General features: G+C 47.4%; 1 protein-coding gene and 1 long non-coding RNA gene across 3 annotated transcripts; one reads left to right on the top strand and one right to left on the bottom strand.

Moving 5' to 3' along the window:
* Nucleotides 1–5,213: 5,213 nt before the first annotated feature.
* Nucleotides 5,214–7,740, bottom strand: LOC119294225 (CASP-like protein 5B3). Its single transcript, XM_037572458.1, has 3 exons — nucleotides 7,368–7,740; nucleotides 5,969–6,101; nucleotides 5,214–5,611 (listed from the first exon to the last, which is right to left on the bottom strand). Exons 1-3 carry the CDS (start codon nucleotides 7,496–7,498, stop codon nucleotides 5,408–5,410), a joined length of 468 nt encoding a protein of 155 aa, XP_037428355.1. The 5' UTR covers nucleotides 7,499–7,740; the 3' UTR covers nucleotides 5,214–5,407.
* A 3,152-nt stretch (nucleotides 7,741–10,892) lies between these two features.
* LOC119292126 lies at nucleotides 10,893–14,370 on the top strand. 2 transcript variants are annotated; one of them, XR_005142882.1, is made up of 3 exons: nucleotides 10,893–11,325; nucleotides 11,671–12,990; nucleotides 13,079–14,370. It is a non-coding gene; the product is annotated as an uncharacterized LOC119292126 (long non-coding RNA). The 2 variants fall into 2 exon arrangements; XR_005142881.1 differs by having other exon boundaries at nucleotides 11,671–14,370.
* Nucleotides 14,371–15,087: the final 717 nt, after the last annotated feature.

Below are 15,087 nucleotides of genomic sequence, written 5' to 3'. Positions count from 1 at the left end.
TTCGTATGCTAAAGCTTTTCTAATGTCAAGTATCATTTCCTTAGACCATGAGATTGTGCAACTCCCGGATACCATAGGAATGCTTTGGGTGCACCAAACGTCACAACGTAACTGGGTGGCTATAAAAGTGCACTACAGGTATCTCCGAAAGTGTCTGTTGGGTTGGCACAAATGGAGACTGGGATTTGTCACTCCGTGTAACGGAGAGGTATCTCTGGGCCCACTCGGTAGGACATCATCATAATGTGCACAATGTGACCAAGGGGTTAATCACGGGATGATGTGTTACGGAACGAGTAAAGAGACTTGCCGGTAACGAGATTGAACAAGGTATCAGGATACCGACGATCGAATCTCGGGCAAGTACCATACCGCTAGACAAAGGGAATTGTATACGGGATCGATTGAGTCCTTGACATCGTGGTTCATTCGATGAGATCATCGTGGAACATGTGGGAGACAACATGGGTATCCAGATCCCGCTGTTGGTTATTGACCGGAGAACGTCTCGGTCATGTCTGCATGGTTCCCGAACCCGTAGGGTCTACACACTTAAGGTTCGATGACGCTAGGGTTATAAAGGAAGTTTGTATGTGGTTACCGAATGTTGTTCGGAGTCCTGGATGAGATCCCGGACATCACGAGGAGTTCCAGAATGGTCCGGAGGTAAAGATTTACATATGGGAAGTCCTGTTTTGGTCACCGGAAAAGTTTCGGGTTTTTTCGGTAACGTACCGGGACCACCGGGAGGGTCCCGGGGGTCCACCAAGTGGGGCCACCATCCCCGGAGGGCTGCATGGGCCAAGTGTGGGAAGGGACCAGCCCTAGGTGGTCTGGTGTGCCCCCCACAAGGGCCCAAGGCGCCTAGGGTTTGGGGAGGGGGGGCTTCCACCTAACTTGGGGGGCAAGTTTCCCCTCTTCCCCCCCATTGGCCGCCACCCTTAGATGGGATTGGGGCTGCCGCACCCCTTGGGGTGGAAACCCTAGAGGGGGCACACCCCCCTCCCTCTCCCCTATATATAGTTGAGGTCTTGAGGGCTGCCAACACATGAGTTTTGGCCTCTCCCTGGCGCAGCCCTACCTCTCTTACTCCTCCTCTCCCGCGGTGCTTGGCGAAGCCCTGTAGGATTGCCACGCTCCTCCACCACCACCACGCCATTGTGCTGCTGCTGGATGGAGTCTTCCTCAACCTCTCCCTCTCTCCTTGCTGGATCAAGGCATGGGAGACGTCACCGGGCTATACGTGTGTTGAACGTGGAGGTGCCGTCCGTTCGGCACTAGGATCTCCAGTGATTTGGATCACGACGAGTACGACTCCTTCAAACCCGTTATCTTGTACGCTTCCGCTTAGCGATCTACAAGGGTATGTAGATGCACTCTTCTTCCCCTCGTTGCTGGTTTCTCCATAGATAGATCTTGGTGACACGTAGGAAAATTTTGAATTTCTGCTATGTTCCCCAACACCTGTTAACCCCAAGAATCCTCGTAGCTCAGTCACATTTGTTGGTATAGGACAATTGACCATAGCTTCTGTTTTTGCAGGATCAATAGCTACACCCTTGTCAGAGATGATGTGGTCCAAATATTCCATGGACTGCTGGGCAAACACACACTTACTTTGTTTCACATATAACTGATTTTCAGCCAGAATTTCAAACACAGACCTCTAATGCTGAACATGCTCTTCCAGAGTGATGCTGAATACCAAGATATCATCCATGAATACCAACACATATTTTCTGTTAGGCCCTGCCATAAACACATTCATATTACATTGAAATGTGCCTGAAGCAGTAGCCAGTCCAAAAGGCACCACCCTGAATTGGAGCTGGCCATGGTGTGTTTTAAATGTTGTCTTGTGCTCATCTTCCTCCTTCATTCGAATATGATGATATCCAGCTTTTAAATCTAGTTTTGAAAACCACTTAACACCTCCTAACTCATCCAGTAATTCATCAATTACTGGTAGGGGAACTTGCTCTTTATGGTAATGTCATTCAGCTTTCTATAGTCCACACAGAACCTCCAAGTTCCATCCTTCTTCTTTACCAGGAGAACAGGAGAAGCAAAAGGACTAATGCTTGGTGTGATTAACCCAGCTTTCAGCATTTTAGACACCTGTCTCTCTATTTCATCCTTCTGTAGTGGAGAGTACCTGTATGGTCTGCAATTAACAGGGACAGCCCCAGGGATTAGGTGAATGGCATGATCCAGTGGTCTGTGAGGAGGTAATGTCTGAGGATCCTTGAACACAGTGTTATGTTGTTGCAGTAATTCTTGTACAGCAGGAGGTACTAGTGTTTCAGGTGCCATTACAATTCTGTTTAACACAACAGTGGCCCAAACTTCATTGCCTTTCTCCCATTTTAATAGTTGTTATGCTGTTACTTCTTTAATTTCTGCTGGTGTGACACGAATTACACCTTGCATCTTTACCTCATGTCCTGAATATTTGAATTGGATCCACTTCTCTGCCCAGTGACATTGCATCACTCCCCATTGTTCTAGACAATCCATGCCCAGAATAATATCATGTCCTCCAAGAGGAAGCACATGCATTGCATTTGTGAAGTTGTGTCCCTGAATCCACCAGGTTAACTGAGGCACTCTTTCAGAGCATTGAACCTGTTCCCCATTAGCCACTTTGACCTGCATAGGTCTAGCCAACTTTTCTGTAGTAACCGACACCCTGTTGAGCAGTGCCTGGTCCACAAAAGTGTGGGTGCTCCCTGAGTCCACTAAGATGAGCACCACCTGGTTCCCCACTAAGGCCCTCAGTTGTATGGTTTTTGGATGAGCTGCTCCTGACAAGGCAGTAACTGAAATAGTAGCACAGTCTGCTGTATATTGATCAATGAGAGCATCCAATAGAGCATCTGAAATTATTTTGTTCTGCACCACTGTTTCTGTTGTTTTAGTTGAGCGTCAGCCATAGGCAACTGACTACATACATGACCAGGAACGAACTTAAAAGGTTCTTCTCTTCCAGCGTTTAGCATTCAAGTTCTTCTCTTCCAGCCCCCTGGCCCCTCTTTGATAAGTCAAGTTTTCAAAACGAAAAGCAAATGACAAATATGGCCATTTCTCAAGAACACTAGCTAAGGGCCCTGATACTACCACTTGGATCTGGAACCTACATGCTGATGCTCACGATTTCGATAGTCATACTGGTGATTTGGACCAGATTTATAACACAGGCCGTTGGCTCTTTGGTATTCTTTCAACTGTTTTGCTTTCCACACATCACCAGTAGCCAATGCTGGCCTAGTTTCAGGTTTGGTAAAGGTAGTTTTCTGGTAATTGCATCTGACAGTTTTCTGCTGCAGCAACAGTCCTTCTTGAACAGACGCATACATCGCTATGGCCTGAACAGTTGTTGGTATCTGAAACTCCACCGCTGACCGTGGCTCTGATTTGAGCCCCATAATAAAGCGAGTGACTAAGAAGGTGTCACTAATCAACGGTTCATACAACCTGATTGTGTATACCAGTTGGAGGAACTTTTGCCTATACTCTTCCACTGATTCCACCTGTTTGAGGGACATCAGTTCCTTCATCCGCTGCCTGTACACATTTACATCAAATTCCTGCACAACTGCTGCAAAGAACTGTGGCCAAGTGTGATAGGCGCTGGTTTGTTTGAATGCCTGATACCAACTAGCAGCATTATCGATCAAGTACAATGAAGCGTACGTGACCTTGAAGTTGTCAGGAATATTGTATAATTTGAAGAACGCCTCACATTTATCTAACCAAATCCTGACATCACATCCATCGAAACGGGGGAAATCCATTTTGGGCATCCACTTGCGCTTGCCTGAATTTTCCTCCTGAACTGACTGCACTACTTGTTGGGATAGAGGGTTGCTGGGTGGTACCTGAACTGGACGAGGCAACACCTGAGCCGCGAACGGCGGCCTGGGGCCGAGTATGCCATCGGATACTTCCGACGCTGTCGGCTACGAGGTCTCTGGTACCTCCGGTGGCTTCCCCTTCTGCGCGATATGGAACTGACTCTGTTGTACCTGCCCCAGTGTGTCACAGGAGAGATCCACCATCACTTGGACCTGGTCGAGGCGCGTCGATTGCTCCATCAGCTTGGCGTCGAGCGCCACCAACTGCGCGCAGATCCCATCGACTACTTCCAGCTTGCGTTGCGCCTCCCGGATCTCGGCGAACTCCTTCAGCATGCGCTCCTAGAACGCCTCCATCTCCTCCGCGATGAAGCGCGTCTGCTGATTCGGCTTGAATGTCGTCGTTGTGGCCAACTGTCCCCAAATCAACCCACCTCAGATCGGGATTTACACAGATCAAGCCCTCAGGCGATCCGCGACCGTCGCCTTGGATTTACCGGGTACGATTCAGGCAAAAAAAAATTGGCGCACGGCGGAGCGAGGAGGTGGCTCTGAATACCAGATTGTCACGACTAGACTCTGAGGAGTTTCGTCGGCGACGGACTTCAGCTCGGGGTCGGGATCAGAGGAGAGAAGCAAAGGTAGGAGACAGAAACCAGAGAGGATAAGCTGGATAAACGAGAGGTAAGGTTTGAATTACAGTTTTCGATATCCCCTTCTCCAACGTTCTCCTGCTTATAACACGCAGGTTTACATGGGCTTTCTGCCTCGGCCCACTAGCCCACTATTTCCCAATTGCAGCCCGCATCGCACTTGAACCTTCCCGCCACTACTTTACGCCTTCGCCACTCCTTCTTTCCGCTTCCCTTCCCTTGCACACGCCTTTGTCATCGCTAGGGTACTGACAATGGAGATCGCTTACCTACTCATGTCATTCGGTGAGAAACCAGGGGAGACATGTCTGCTGTGGTGAGGGAAAGCGGCGTCGGCCGTCCCCGTCGGTGCCGCGCCCGATGAGTGCAGCTTGCAGCGCGGCAAGGAGAGGGGTGGCGGAGCCGACCAGAGAAAGGGAGAAGGGTGAGGAAACTGCGTCGCACGCTCGCTGTGACCTAACGCCCTGCGAGGTCGACGGGATTGGGCTGGGCTTGAACGAGTCACCGAGTTGGACCGGGCGAAACTCGGCTCGGCTCTGTCGGGAATCGGGCCTATTTTCATAGCTCGGCTCGCCTAATTATCCTATCGGGCCGAGCTCTAACGGGCCGAGCTGGAGCGAGCTTCGAGCCGAGCCTAAAAGCTCGCTCGTATGTCCAGCCCTAGGTACAGTTGATCACGACTTATCTCTATATATTACACTTCATATTAATGGTCCCACATCATGTAAATAGTAATTGTTCCACCTCAAGGTGCTCATAACCAACACCTGAGCTATCAATCAAACAGACAATCTATGTAACAAGTAATGTATGATGTGTGCCTGAGGACATTGCAACTGATTTATCCTCCTGACCGACAGTTAGCACGATGCTGACGGTGCTTATGAGCGCATGAGATCACTAGAAGAAGGAAACCAGTAGCCAGAACCCGGAGAAAGAAGACGCAGCTTGCAACAACCATGTAAAGAACGCCAGAGTGACTGAAAGTGTGAACTGATTGCAGTCCAGACGCCGGTATTCCGCGCAGAAGTTCATATCCTTCATGAAGAAAATCGTCACGCTGGCAGAGGCACAGAATGCAGAGAACATGAGAATTGCCATGACCTGCAATGCATTCACAAGTGATGTGATCACTCACATACCGTTGGTCAACCAAAAGGTAATGCAAAGCATATCAGTTGTTAAAATTTCTTGCTCATGTGGAAAATTTGTCACCAAAGTTCGACCGAGCACCAAAGGTAAACAGCAAGTCTATTTAAGGCTGTCTTATTCTCATACAGGGAGGCAAAACAAGAGCTTAGCCAATAGAGAAGCATGCGTTGCAATTATCCTGAATTTCACTTTTCGTAAGAACTAATTAATGTTGATAAAAAAAACTGGGTTAAGTTGTTTCAGTGCATGCCTTCAGTTAATCCAGGCATAGTTGCATGGACAATAGCAGTGACAAAGTGTACGACTTACCCAATCAATGATAACAAAGAACAATAGAAAATCCGGGGCATGAAGATCCCTGTTATTCCTCAGAGAAAATATATCCTGACAAGCCAAGTACAAACTCCACAAAAGCTGCAGGATCAACACTAGATTCATGTAGCTGAAATAAACAGAGACCATAATATGCTCGTTAGTTTATGTCAACAAAACACACTTAAGCTCCTGCCTAAGCAATTCTAAGAGTAATAAAGACACTTACGACTTTATGCAGTTCATAGTCTCAGTGATATGAACTTGATATGAAAAAGTTACATCATTGGCGCACAACGGCACACTTGTACAACAGTCAAGATATGTCACATGCTGACATAGAACCTCACTTGCATGATCCTCATAAATTCTTTTATCATGGGAGTAGGTATTGAATGAAACACGACGCTCTGTTGTGAGTTTCGGATGATACAAACTGGTCCCTGACTAGATTGTGCCAAGTGAATGTTAACTTGGAAAGATTCTATGGAGAGGTCAATTGGTAGGATGGCCTAACCTGCACTGCATGTTTCCTATCTTGTGTAAGTCCTCAACAAGTGCACATGCCTAGAAGTTGGGTTGTGTGACATATAATCTTTGGGAATATTCATCTTTAATATTGAACGGCAACAAGAGATTTGACACTGACAATAAGGATTCACTGGGAAACCAAAATGCTGCAGCGTACATATTAGACAAACACTGTATCTAGTCTTTCACAAAAAACATAAAGAAAAGAACACTTAAGTTCAAGTAAACTCCCCAGATTATCGACGATTGAATATAAATATGTACAATGTCGAGTTTGTAGTGCTGCAAATGGGCATAAACTTTGTAATGGAACGAAATCTACTACTACATAAACACTCTTGGAACTTGAATTAGGAAATCACCTAATAAAGTGGCATTTCCTTGAGGCCATATATTCACTACTAGGTGGGTGACGGACTGGACAAATACGCTTTCGAAGGATTGAAGGTAGTCATGGAGATATGTTTCGAAGTTTAGCAAAACGAAGCCTCCTGATTCTGCCGTATTTTGTATGTGCCAAGTTAAATGTAGATAGATACTTGTGTATGCATGATGTACTGATTAGCAGATACTATAGTTTAAGAAGTCAATCCATGTGTTCCCCAAAAAATTGGGCCATGACACCGAAGGAAAATGTGTAGTATTCGACACTAACGCCATCTAGCCTTTTGTGCATGAAACTTCGCTAAAAATTAATCTTGAAAGAAAGAGAAGAACTCCACGCAATTTAACCAAAACCTTGAAAGACCCAAAATGAAACATAGTTATATGCTTGCTACTTGAGTGATTTGCTCATGAATTTGCAAGAAAACACACAAAGGGGGAAGGAAGAATAGAAGAAACAGTTGTGGGAGAATGAAATTACAAGTAGGCGCTGTAGTTGGAGAAGCCGAAAGCGGAGCACATGGCAAGGGAAGATGCGGCGGCGAAGAAGCACTGCGACAGACGCAGCACCATGCCGCTCCATGTCCCTGGGCTCCCCACTATGCGCTTCATCCCCTGCCTCTCTCTGCCTGGGCTCTGCTCGGCTCTGCGGAGAGGTGTGAGGTGGAGAAACCGATCGATGGAGAGGAGGCTGGGCAGAATCTGTAGCACTTGCTAAGTGTGGTGTGGGATGGGAAAGGTGATGGTTATGAGCAGGAACCGGGGAGGTGGCTTAGCCGGGCAGGATCTCTTACGTGCACTCGGCTTGTGTGAGATGAGATGGGTGAAGTGAACCCATGTTGAGGAAATATCGTGCTTTGCCTGTTTTGGCTAGGGTGGAGTAGAGCCATGTGAGCCCGTCCTCTGCATTGATATGTTAACCCACCTAGCTTTAGGCTTTACCCTCGCGTCGATATGTTTTTTTTCTTCGATATGTTAACCCACCTAAGGACATTTCTAACCGATCCCCTATCCAGTGCTAGAGGAGCAGCTAACCGATCCCTAATCCGCCGTAAGGGAGTAAAAAGTATAGTCCAGCCTCTGTCCCTCCGTTATTTTTACTCCACCGCTCTCGCATGGAGTAAAAATTTCGCACCTCTCTCGCCTCCTCCTGCTGCTTCTGCGCTCAGCCGTCGGGCCTCCCATGAGCTCTGTGCCGCCGCCCCTTCCCCAGCCAAGCCCTCACCCTACCCCAGCGCCCTACCCCGGCGCGATGCCGCCCCCACGCCCGTACTGGTCGTCGTTACGGCGGCCGCCATGGACGAGCTCGGTCGCGGCCTCTGTCACGTTTGACTGGTCCATGTAAGCCATGGCCAGGTACGCCAGCGGCCACACCGCCTTGGCGAAGGCGACGACGCCACGGTAGACCTGCATCACGAACTTGGGGTTGAGGTCCTTCCACCGCGACGGGAGGCTAAGCTCGAGCTCCAGGAAGAGGGAGAGCAGCGCGAAGGAGGCGTAGAAGTGCATGTCGTAGGTGTTTCACATATGGTAATCCATCACCTCCGGGTACAAGAACTACCCCATGTTCTCGTCGCCGTCGCCAAGACACAGAGATTTTGTTTGTTGTCAGCTCCGTGCTATTCACCTGTCCATATGGTGCCTCCAGCGATCAGATAGTTGGGCAATGCAACCGGATACTTGAATACAAACATGACATCAATTGATTTAGAAGTATCGTTGACGCTGCTGGCGCAGCGCGGCCTTGGGCAGCAGTGCGGCGAGGTCTTGGGCAGCGCCGCGACGAGGTCCCTGACGCTGCTGGTGCCCTCCCGTCGAACACCCCGACTAAAAGGAAATCGGCAATGAGAAGACCGGCGACTTCAAGCGTGTCCGGTGTGCTCCTAGCCGTGTCGGCTTGGTCACCATCATCGCGGGGGCGCATAGCACGGCAAAATGCACGAGCCGAAAGTAAGTTTTACTCCGTTATATATAAAGAATCGGCTAGGTCCGGTCAAAACTTAGTGGAGTAAATTTTAGATTGTACCCTCGCATCATATGGAAAACCGCCTTTAACGATTCTAAGAGCAAACTCTAGCACGGTTGTCATATCGGGCCAATCGATATAATAACCATTGATTTTGGCTAAGAAAAACCTTAGCGGAATGGACATCCCATGCTCGATTGAGATAATTTTTGAAGGCCACTCCAAATTGAAACAAAATTAGATACACCTGCATGTGTAAATTATGTAGCCGATTTTGCAGCACATGACGAGTACCTAAAATACTATGTGAAGGGTAAAAAAAGACTCGACAAAGGCTTTGCCGAGTGTAACACTCGGTGAAGGGTGCCTGGCGTACCCCTGGCCGGCAAACCGAGATGTCATGGCATTAGAGCATCTATAACCCTTCCCCTAAAACTTAACTCCTTGGACCACCCAAAACTTAACTGCTCAAAATTTGAGGAGTTAATTTTTTTGCTCCTACCCACCCCCCTAAACTTAACTCCGTAGTTGTTTTTGAATAATTCAATATTATTTTTCATATAAAATACTCTTGTAAAACCATGCATGTCTTCTAGGGTTCAAGAGTTAAGTCCAAGGAACTACATCCTTTGATGCAATAGGATGCCTCTTGGTGGTCCAAACCATATCCCCTCCCTCGTCGCCCCCCCCCCTGTGAGAGGGCACGAAAGCCGCCTCCACCGAAACTCCCCCCTCCTCCTCCCTCGCCGTCGCCAGAGGGCGAAGCCTGGTCGTCGCGCTGGCGGCGGGTTTTTTTCATCTCCATGCACGGGGGTGTCAGCGCAGGCCTTCAGTACCGAACCTGGACGGAGTACTGCCGTAGGGCGCCACGGAGAGGCGTCGCATCGGCGGAGGTGATGGTGCACGGGTGCGGGTGCTGCGTGACGGGCTTCATGCTGGTGGCGCTCGTCCAGGAGGTGACGGTGGTCTGCCATTCGCGGCATGGTCAGATCCGTCCCTACGATGGCTTTTCCCTGGCGGAAGTGGCAGCGCGATAGTGGGGCTCGACCGTTCCTCTTTTCCTCATGTATGCATTTGGTGCAGCAACTGGTGGAAGATCCCTTTGGGCTGGTGGTGGTGGTTCTACCCGTCACGTAGGTGGCGGGGCGGGGTGGCAGGGGTGCTTCAATGGGGAGGAAGGGAGACTCCCATACTCGACCTTGCCGTGATCTGGAGGTGCCACATTGGGCGCGACGGTGATGGTGGCGTAGCGAACATCTTCATGTCTTGTTGTGCTACGTCTCGAAGGGGAAGAGCGTTTACCGAGGTGGAAATCCTCTCTGGTTCTGCGAAGCCGACGGCGGCGGCGCCTTTGGGAGTCGTCTCCTTCCTGAAGGCGTCATCGCGGTTTCTCTTTGCCCTCCATGTTGCTCTGGGGAAAACCTTGATCCTTGGATCGTGTCGTGCTGGCTCTCTGATGTCATGCCCTTCTTGAAGGTGCCGGCTTCGGGTATACAGTTCGTCGTTTCACGCTTGAGGGCTCCTGAAACTTCAAGCGGTGCTCTTTCTTCCTACATGTAATTTTCTTGGATCCTGCTTTGAGTGTGTGGTGTGGTCGAGTTGTATGGGTTGAATTTATTTTGTTCGTTGTTTTATGTATAAAAAGCGGGGCGTGTGCCTTTTTCGCAAGTCCGAGGAGCCTCTCTCTAGCTCTTAGTCTTAGCTCAACTAAACTCTAAATGTTAGCGACCATGTAGAATACTCTCTCTCTCCTTTTCTCTACTCCTAATGTCTCAGTTGGTAGGTCGCGTTTCGGATTTTATTTTCGTCCCACCTCACTCGGCCTTTTTTGGTACTTCTATGATACTTCTTCCGGGGGTTTTTCGCTGGTTTTTTATGTCCTCCCCCACGCACTAAAAAACCCTAGGCTCCTCTCGATCCCCTCGACGCACGCTCCTCTCGCCCCTCCTCTCGATCAACCCTTTTCTCTTTCCCTCATATCCCACTCCGCCGCCTTCCTCCGCCTTCCTCCGCCGCCGCCGCCTCCCGCCTTCCGCCGCCGCCGCCGCCCCTCGCCCTGCCTGCCTCATGACCCAAACCCGCCACCCCTCTGCCTCTCCCTCGTATTTCCTAGGGTGTGGATGCCGTCGCCGCCCGCGCTGCAAAATCCTTCGCTGCCATCGTCGCCGCCGCCGCAGAATCCTCTGCCGTCTTGCTCCTCCCGCCTCACCCCTCTCCTCTCCCTCCAAACCCTAACCCGTGCCCGCCTCCCTACCCCCCAACGTTGTCTCCTTCGCCGTCAGGAGCTCAGCCCGGGATGGCTGCCGCAGGGTTCCTGGCGGGCTTCCTCCTCGGCCTGCTCGCGCTCGCGGAGGCCGAGGCGGCCGCGCTGCTCTGGGTCACCTGCCGCCTCTACCACCGGCAGGAGGGGGCCGCGGCAGCCGCCGCGCAACCCGGCGACCAGGAGCTCCCCGGCATGGTTCCCACGACGGAGGTATGCTTTCTCCGACCAGGAGCTCCTCATTTACGCTTGGTTTGTTAACTGAAGAAGTGGTTTCAGGCTTCGCCTTGGTAGTGCACCTCCAGACAGAACTTGGCAAGCTTCGTAAAAGAGTGAATATGAGCAGTCAATCAGGAAATTATTGTTCTACAAGTTTGGCCGGAACAGTTTGGTATACGTTATGGGAAGAGCAAACTAAACGCATAGGAGAGTGAATCCATGCAGGAGATTGTTTTGCGGTGTTCACTGAGTCTTGCGTACTTTATTGCTGAATAATGTCACCATTTGTAATTACATCATAGACTATGGACCTAATGGTGTTCCGATTTGTTAATGCAGGGGAAGCTAGAGGCAGAGAACCGTCGGTCTTGCATATGTCAGTGACGGTCGTTGATCAGGTTGTTGCGCGCGAATGACAACAATTGATTCATAACGAACCAACATGTAGGACATGCCGTTCAACCTTCTTATAGAAGTGAACAATCATTTCCAGAGCATTATATTAGCTGGACTTTTTATGAGGTATGAGCAAGTTGAGAGTTTCGAGTGGGTATATTTTCTGAGTTCCTAAATATGATCAGTGGGCCGGCGCCAAAGTCCATCTTGACAGGTAGGTAGATTGAGATAATTTGTATGTCTCAAGGTTGTTATCTGGTTCATTAGTGTGCCGAGGCTCTGTAGATCAAAACAGAGCCATGAAGGTTGCTATGAGCAAACTATGTCCAGGGAATTGAACAACTATAGCTCACCTTGGATCAAAACAGAACAATTGATTGCAAGTGAAGTCTTGGGTATGTTTAGCTGAAATTTGCTGAAGTGAGCACTCGTGGGTAGTAACAGCGAAACCATCGTGTATTTGCCCAAGTGTTCAGTCTTTTAAATTGTTTGGGAAATGGTTAGAACTAAAAGATCGCCTTCATTTAATATTGATTTTGAGAGTAATGTTTTTAGAAACTTCAGACTAATTCGGAGGTGAGGAGGATGACGACGCCACTGCACCGTCGCACACCTCCATAAGGCGAGGACCACGCAGTCGCCGGGGCGAGGAGCCTACCTCTGCGCCACTCCATGAGGCGAGGGGCTCCCCAGAACTGCTGCTCCATTATGCTCCTCTCTTGAGGTATTTGTTCTTCAGCTTGAGAATTATTGTTCAGCTCCTGCACATAGTTCTCTATTTGCTCCATTGACAGTCAGCTTATACATTAGCATATGAATTAGATGAACATGGAGCAAAGGAGTATGCATGGTTGTACCTTGCCCAGAATCATATATTTTCTTAGCCATGAATATGTCATCGTGATCCTCTGTACCGGCTCTAAGATGTACTACAATATGGTTACATCTACTCCATTCACCATGGTGATAATCAATTTATTTTTTTCCCTTTCTATTGTTTGATTCTATTGCCTTTTAAGTCATATATTAGAGATTTTAGTAGAGTCAGGTCTCTACCAGCGAAGGTCATGGCTAAGGAAACGGGACTGGCGGATTTCCCCCTCGTCTTGGACAAGACGCCATGACACAGTTGTGATGAGGTGTGGCGCAAGCGTGGCTGTAGGATCCCTCCTATGAAGCTAGGCAATGACATCATCGGATCCTCACTGGTACGCAGAGCTATCGTGTGGATCCGACAGGTGGCAGGGGCGTGTGACTAATCAGGTACATGGCCTTGGTTCCACATATAATGTTACCAAGTTCTTAATCTGTCATATTGCTTCTACTGTTCAGATATCTGATGCCATTACAGATGGTGCTGAAGGATCTTGTAGTATGCAGGTATGGAGCAATTTCTAAAATGGCTTGCATGATGTCACTTGTCATCCTTGGCATCTATCTCTTTCGCACTACTACCTGCAGCTGGAGGCATCAGGCCTAGGAAGGTGATTCCGTACTATTTTTCTGAAACCTCGGCTGTACTCGTGATTTCTTATCTCATTAATCTCATGGCTACACAGGACAACTTCTGAATATATTACAGTTAATGCCTTTCTTCATGGAGCTTTTGTGTACTAGACTAGCATGATTTGTTGGGATGTGGATTGCGGTATGTGCAAGTTTTAGTTTCAAGTGCTGCTTGGGGGTCTACAACGAAAGCGTTGCAGGTTTTATTTGTCATCTATGGTGTTTGTCTTTCATGCGTTTCCCCCTTCTACGATTTGAAATAGTGAATAATTTAATTACCAAAACAGTTTGGTGTTTGTGCAGCTGATTTCTCAGCCATGGCGTGGCTGTATTTAGTGTGGCACTACTTTATGCAACATTTCATGATCTGTTCTTAGTTCCAGCATGTTTTTTCACCTTTCTGTAGAGTTTTGAGTATAACTTAAAGTTCTAGATGCATATAAGCTTCTGAGCTAACTCAAGCTCACTTGATGGTTCTAAAAAAATTCTGCAAAAATATGACCATGACAACAAGAGAAATGGAGGTTCAGAGGCAGAGTGGATGCCTGCACCAACAACTTTATAAATTAAACTACGTTTTGCTAGATGACTCAAATTTTTGAATGCGAGCATTATGTTTTGGGAATGCAGTTAACAATAGAATCAAGTAAAGCTGAAAGCAAGAGATCTACTGCTCAATATGGAATTTAATTCCTTTCTTGCAAAAGCACTAGATATGAGTGAAGAGATTATTCAATATTGGATTTAATTCATTTCTTGTACCCATGGTCGATCTATTGTTCCATACTGCAAGCATTCACCCGATCAGGTTTCTATTCATTTCTGTTAGATCCGTCGATGAAGAAAACAACACATTTCAAGATGTGATGGTTTTGGTACTTCAAGTTTTGTTGTACTCTGTCATTTGCCTTTGTGGGAACGACACTGCTCTATTGCTTGCTTATTTAAGATCATGACAATCATTTTATCTAGCCTATGTGTTTCTAATGTTCTCCCCTTATTGTTGCAGGTTAGAGTGCACCTTTCAGATAACTTCTTTCTTTGGGATAGTCTTATCTCTACATATGAATGTTAAACTGTCAATTTTGTACTTTACTATTCTATATCAAGAAAATAAATAATTGCATCATGGTATTAGTGGCTTAATTATTTTTATGTGCATTGAACTATATATTTTGAAGCACTTAATAGTATCTTGCACGGAGGATCTAGGACTCCTGCCAATTTATTGTACGGAGTTGTTCTTTGCTAAAAAAAACTTTGCTCAATTGCGCTTTGCCTCTCAGTGTTATCATTAGTTAATGGCCTAAACTGTTGACAACTTATCAAAAAAGAATAATCATATGCAGATGCAGAAGTATATTAGTCATACAGAAATAATCATATGCTGAAGGAAGGACTTGGAACTGTAACTAAAAACAAAATGGAAAGTGGAGGGGCTCTGATATTGCAATAAAAAGAAATGATAGATATTTCATTGGGAAGCGGACTCAGGAAGACAAAATAATATAATCCTTACATTTTCAGATTACTCTTATTTTCTTATGCATCTTCCTATACGGATTGGTCCTAAATGTTTGACTTCTCATAGAAATGAAGCTGCATACCCCCAACCTCAACTGTTGTGTCACCATCGAGGGCTTCTAGCTGCTTGTTGTTCTTCAGTTACTATTACTCTTAAGATTCATGTCTTAGATATTCTTAGGAGAGAAATTGTATGGAATTTAATGATCATTCATCTCAACAAATATACGTGATATTTCCTTGTAAAAGGTTGCCTTCCGAATTTATGGCCTACTATTAAAGGTGTGTGTTGGGTTATTTTGTACTCCCGTCATTTCTAAATATAAGTCT

This window comes from Triticum dicoccoides, chromosome 4B (genome assembly GCF_002162155.2).
Source record: "Triticum dicoccoides isolate Atlit2015 ecotype Zavitan chromosome 4B, WEW_v2.0, whole genome shotgun sequence".
NCBI classification, from domain to species: domain Eukaryota; kingdom Viridiplantae; phylum Streptophyta; class Magnoliopsida; order Poales; family Poaceae; genus Triticum; species Triticum dicoccoides.
The sequence above is the reverse complement of the archived record's forward strand: the minus strand, read 5'-3'. Positions and strand labels throughout refer to the sequence as shown.